Source organism: Montipora foliosa, chromosome 4, assembly GCF_036669935.1.
Source record: "Montipora foliosa isolate CH-2021 chromosome 4, ASM3666993v2, whole genome shotgun sequence".
NCBI lineage: Eukaryota > Metazoa > Cnidaria > Anthozoa > Scleractinia > Acroporidae > Montipora > Montipora foliosa.
Genome location: NC_090872.1, coordinates 42,901,734 through 42,906,733, shown reverse-complemented (window position 1 = coordinate 42,906,733; position 5,000 = coordinate 42,901,734). Strand labels below are relative to the sequence as shown.

At 37.6% G+C, this 5,000-nt stretch overlaps 1 protein-coding gene across 1 annotated transcript in view; it reads right to left on the bottom strand.

The window, feature by feature from the left end:
- LOC138001363 (plexin-A4-like) overlaps window positions 1-5,000 on the bottom strand; it is a 101,405-nt gene that overhangs the window by 60,113 nt on the left and 36,292 nt on the right. Inside the window, exons 7-8 of the mRNA XM_068848008.1 lie at window positions 3,632-3,785; window positions 1,801-1,897 (exon numbers count right to left, since the gene is read on the bottom strand). Coding sequence (XP_068704109.1) covers window positions 1,801-1,897; window positions 3,632-3,785 — 251 coding nt within the window. The remainder of the gene's footprint in view (window positions 1-1,800; window positions 1,898-3,631; window positions 3,786-5,000) is intronic.

Genomic DNA, 5,000 nt, shown 5'->3' with positions numbered 1-5,000 from the left:
GGAAGACATTTATTCTGCCTGGACACTTTTAATCCTCTCCCTTGAGCATGGAGCAGCATCAAACAAAATAGAGAAGGTGCGGCCAAAGCAAGGGGGATGGTTACAAAAATAAAGTCGTTTGTTTTTATTGCAACTACTTGCTTTCTTGGTGATGTCCTTGGACTCATTACCAAATGTAGCAACGTCTTTCAAAAGGGCACTGATCAGATGCAAACAATGCTGGAAGCAACTGTGGCAGCAATAAAAGACATGAAAAAAAAATCCTGGTGATCATTTGGAAGAATTGATGTCTCACATGGAAACTAATGACTGTGAGCACAGAGGTACCAGAGTAAAGAATTTTACTGAGGCACAGAAAAATCGTTTCAATGGAATCAAGGATAAGATGATTGATAATATTGTTGCTCAAGTAGAAGAAAGATTTCCTGAGAATGATATGAAAGTGCTTAAAGATCTCAATACAGTTCTTAACCCTGCAAAATTACCTAACACAGCTATTGGTATTCGTAACCATGGTAGTGAGAGTCTTGAAAGACTCATTGAGAGATATGCTCCCGAGGATGATGAAGGTCTATTCAATGCTGATGAAGCAAGAAATTCATTTGTTCAGTTCAAATACTTTCTAAATGGCAACAGAGAAAAAACTCTCACTGAAGTTTGTGAAATGCTTGCAAAGCCAGGGGCCTATGAAGACATTCTTCCTTCATTTGTAATCTTAGCACAGGTCTTCCAACAATGCAAATTACTTCCGTGCCTTGTGAAAGGGGATTTTCAGCACAAAACAGAATTCATGGAGCTCTAAGAAATAAAATGAGCCCAAATGCAGTAGAATGTAAGATACACATTGCTCATGCATGCAAAGCCCCATTAGATGATGAAAGTGTTTGTGAAAGGGCAATGAAGAAGTTCCAGGATATGAAGAGAAGAAAGAAGTAGTAAATTACACATTATTTCCACAAGTTTGCTGTTTACATGGAGACCTCTGTCAGTTAGATCATGTATTAGAAAGAAAAGACACAGGGCAAACTTTCCAATAATAAAGTTCAATTTATTAACTTGTTTTCCGGCTCTTTCCCACGAGTAATTACTACACTAACACACACGCACACACCCACACACCGACAGACAAACGCAAAAACTTAAGTAATGTGGGGACCCCTAAAAAAGAAAAAAGGCCCTCAGTTTCCTGGAAATGGAGGTCCCAAGGACTCCAAAATTCCAAACCTAGTGGGAACTCTGATTCATGGAATGTGTTGACATTGCAACTTTTATTGGTAGGGAAATGACCACCGTACAGATAGCCGTGGATAATTTAATTCTTGAATTATGTGACTAGTGTGACTACTTTGCTAGCCCTTTACTCCTGTAAAAAACCAGTTAAATTTAATTGTCACTTTTAATAAAGAAAGCTGTAAGTTGTTCATAGTGTTATTATCGTATCGTTCACAACCATACATATCCCAAAGAAAGTTCCAGATACATTAAGACCATTACATCATCGGAGATTTTACAACAGCTATAACTTATGGTGCAATAAGTTCGTGTGCAGTAGTTGTTTTCAGTTGTTGTGCTACAGATTGACCTGGTGATTTTGTGTCTACAGTCATCAACAAGGACTCCTTTGGAATGTGCACTACATGTACGTTGCGACTATAGTGATAAGAAACATAAATTTTCAAAGCGCGGTTATAAGAAGAGCTAAAAGATCTTCTTGTTACCTTTTCCAAGTGATTTTTGTTAGAGTGTTGTACTGACAACAAATAAGGAAGAGCAGACTTATGTTGGCATTTAAATACTTACCCTCTAGCAGCTGAACAACTATAGAATCCAAGCCTTCTGCTGATAAAAACTGTGTTAGATTCGTTGGAAAACAAGTCAAGATCAACAAAGACATCTCCTGTAAATGAACACAATAATTATTGTATTTCATTTTAAAATTACTGTTAGCCAAATAATATCACAAAGAATCCATGCTATGGCCATTCTCCCTAGTTTACTCATATTTTAATATTCTGACTACAGGTGTTTGTCAGAATATTTTTTTAGACATTGCAATTTCCTTGTACTGTGCTCTATGGTTATGACCTGAACACCTCTCCTGTAGCTCTACACTTGTGTTTATGCTACTCAGATTTTCGTAGAGAACATCAAACGTTTCTATATACAGACAACTCACAATATTAACAACTACTAAGGTAGCTCAAATCATTTTCAACACTTAAGATGCTTTCTTTAGAATGAATTAGCCTAACACTGTATCACGTAACAGCAGTGTTATGGCACCATATGAAACACCGATAATTTCCAAACAAGATCATTATTGTGATGTAATAAGCTACCTTGGCAACAGGAAAGCTTACCAAAAACACCCTATATTTTGGATTTAGTTGCTCATATCTTGGCTTTAGTTGCTCATATCTGTTTTTGCTTGTTATAATTGTTTCATATGGCACCATAATTTTTACTGTTGTGACGCTACAAGATAACACTCGCAGGCTCGTTAGTTACAGGCTTCGCGTTGTTGACAACAGATTGTTCTCACGACCAAAGGAATGAAATTGTATATGTTTTGTCGAGTCTTTTAACAATTGTTCCCGGGTCTATCACACCAGAAGTGTTTATTGCCATGATGAAAGAAGTTAAATTTTAAATACTTGGAAGTGTTAAAACTGGTTTGAACCACCTTATGTTAAAGTGCTACTATGACGAAATTTGCATCTTCCCTATCTAAGCCATTTTGGCACATAAACACGTAGTCTGTACGAGAAGAAGAATGCTGTTTACCATTTTCAAATATCTATTTTTGTTCTGGAGATATTCAAGTTTTTTTAATATGCAAATTAGCCAAGTGATGACGTCATAAACCCAACCAAATTTTGAGCAAGTATGATGGAGAAAGATATCTCAGCCAATTTGTATCAGAAATTCTTGGTTCTTTGCAGTAAGATTCCAGTAGATGTGTTCCACAATATGAGCATACCATTTTTGTTATCATGGCAACATACTGGGTTCCAGACCTCCCTGATATTAAAGGCTTTGCAGGCCACCTTTGGCGTTCTGTTTTGATATTTGCAAATGGTGCCTCATCTGCATGATCCTGCCAGCATATAAAGATGTTAGGTCGAGTTTGTGGCCTTGGTAAATGTATTTCTAGCCTGAGATCACCAAAATATTGAAATCAGGTTGCAGGGGACTGGAAAAGAGTGCCTGGCCATGGGAACCAATTTCTTTACAGTCGTAGGTGTGTTGCCTTCAGAACTATTACACATGTAGCTCACCAAGTTTCAATGGTCTCTGTTGCAAATTGACCGAGATAGCTCTATTTATATTCTTGATGTTCCATTGGGTTGGGTGAATGACGTCATGAGCCTTCTCATTTGCATATTTTACACATTTTTCAAACTTTAATATCTCCGGAACCAATGCAGATATTTCCAAACAGTAAACAGCGTTTTTAATGTTTCATGGTACTCTATGTGACAAACCAAAAAACTCAAGGGATAAAAATTTGATCACAGTAGCACTTTAAAGTAATAGAGTTGCTTTAAACAAAGCAGGTGCAGGGAATTTGATGAGTTGCGGCATTTTAAGGCGTTCTCAAAGTAATCATAATTCCTGTCCTTTAGAGTACCTGTATCACTTGATATACTGGGAAGTTCATTTTTATCAGGAGAACTGCACTGTAATAGATCCTGATCAAACACCTTAGTTGGTCTTTCTTTCTTGTCTATAAAGCACTTGTATGAGTTTGAGGGTGGCAGGTTGGACACACTTATGTTTATCTGCTGATATGAAACAAGATAAGTTGTAATGGTATTTTTCTCAGTTTTTTTAACAAGGATCTAGGCCAGAAAAGGGTTAGGGCTTGGATATTCAAAGTTATCCGATAACGGATCACTCCCTTCAAGGTTAGATATGTCCAGAAATGCATGAGATTAGATGAACGCCGATTTCAATGAGCGTCACAAAGTGTCCCCTTCCCCTTCTCTCCAACTTCAACATCACTCGTGTCTTGGAATACAGAAATTAACATCACAAAGCGTCCCCCAAATGCAGCTCCTCAAGTCAAGATAAACAAATGCATTTACCCTCACCAAAAAATAACCTTATCGCAGGAAATAGGTAACTAGTAATGTCATGAGATTTTACTCTCCGCAATTCAACAAAGCCTAAGACTTGAAATGGCAACTTGAGAGAAACAACTGCAAAGAACAAACTTCAAGGTCACCTTGAGCACTAAAGTTTGCTCTCATCATTTCGCCTTTGGATACTGTTGTGATAATTGCGAAAAGCCTATTTTGTACGTGAAAGGTCAAGTTATCCAGACGAGGGCAACAATGTGAAATTGATTGCTTCGGCACCGGTTAAAGCAAAGCTCGAAAAGAGTGTCAACACTGAATAATGTTCAATGTATACAGAAAACCGATTTAAACCAACCTGCTGCTTGCAGTGATACAGCAAACTCTTCCTGAAAAAACAAAAACCACCTCTTCCGAGTGTCAATAGGGTCAATTCACTAAATTCTTCTGGAATTCAACCCGCGGTTATATGATCTGACTTCAAACCATCAGCTACTTGTGATCAAGAACATACCTGTAAAGGCTTATTCTGAAAATGTGACAACCATGACAACGGAAATGAAACCATCTTCAACTGAAACTACCGAAAAGCGAATGTCATCATATACAGTTTTTGAAACGAAAATCAAAACTGATCAGAAACTATTCCCTTCTTCAAACCGATCTAATGTTAATGGCATGGAACGCAATACACAACTTAAAATAAATTTAAAATTGTCGATGTGAAATCATCCTCGATTGAAAGTGGAAAACTTAACTTGGAATTGCACGAGGACGAAGCACTTTAATCTGACTCTTCCTGCACATAGCTATCACGGCATTGCTTCACTGAAGGCTCAGAATCTGGCGTTCAATGTTGCTTCCTTTCGTGTCAATGTTTTCTCTAGCCTTCACATCATTGCCCACGTCTGGATAACCTTT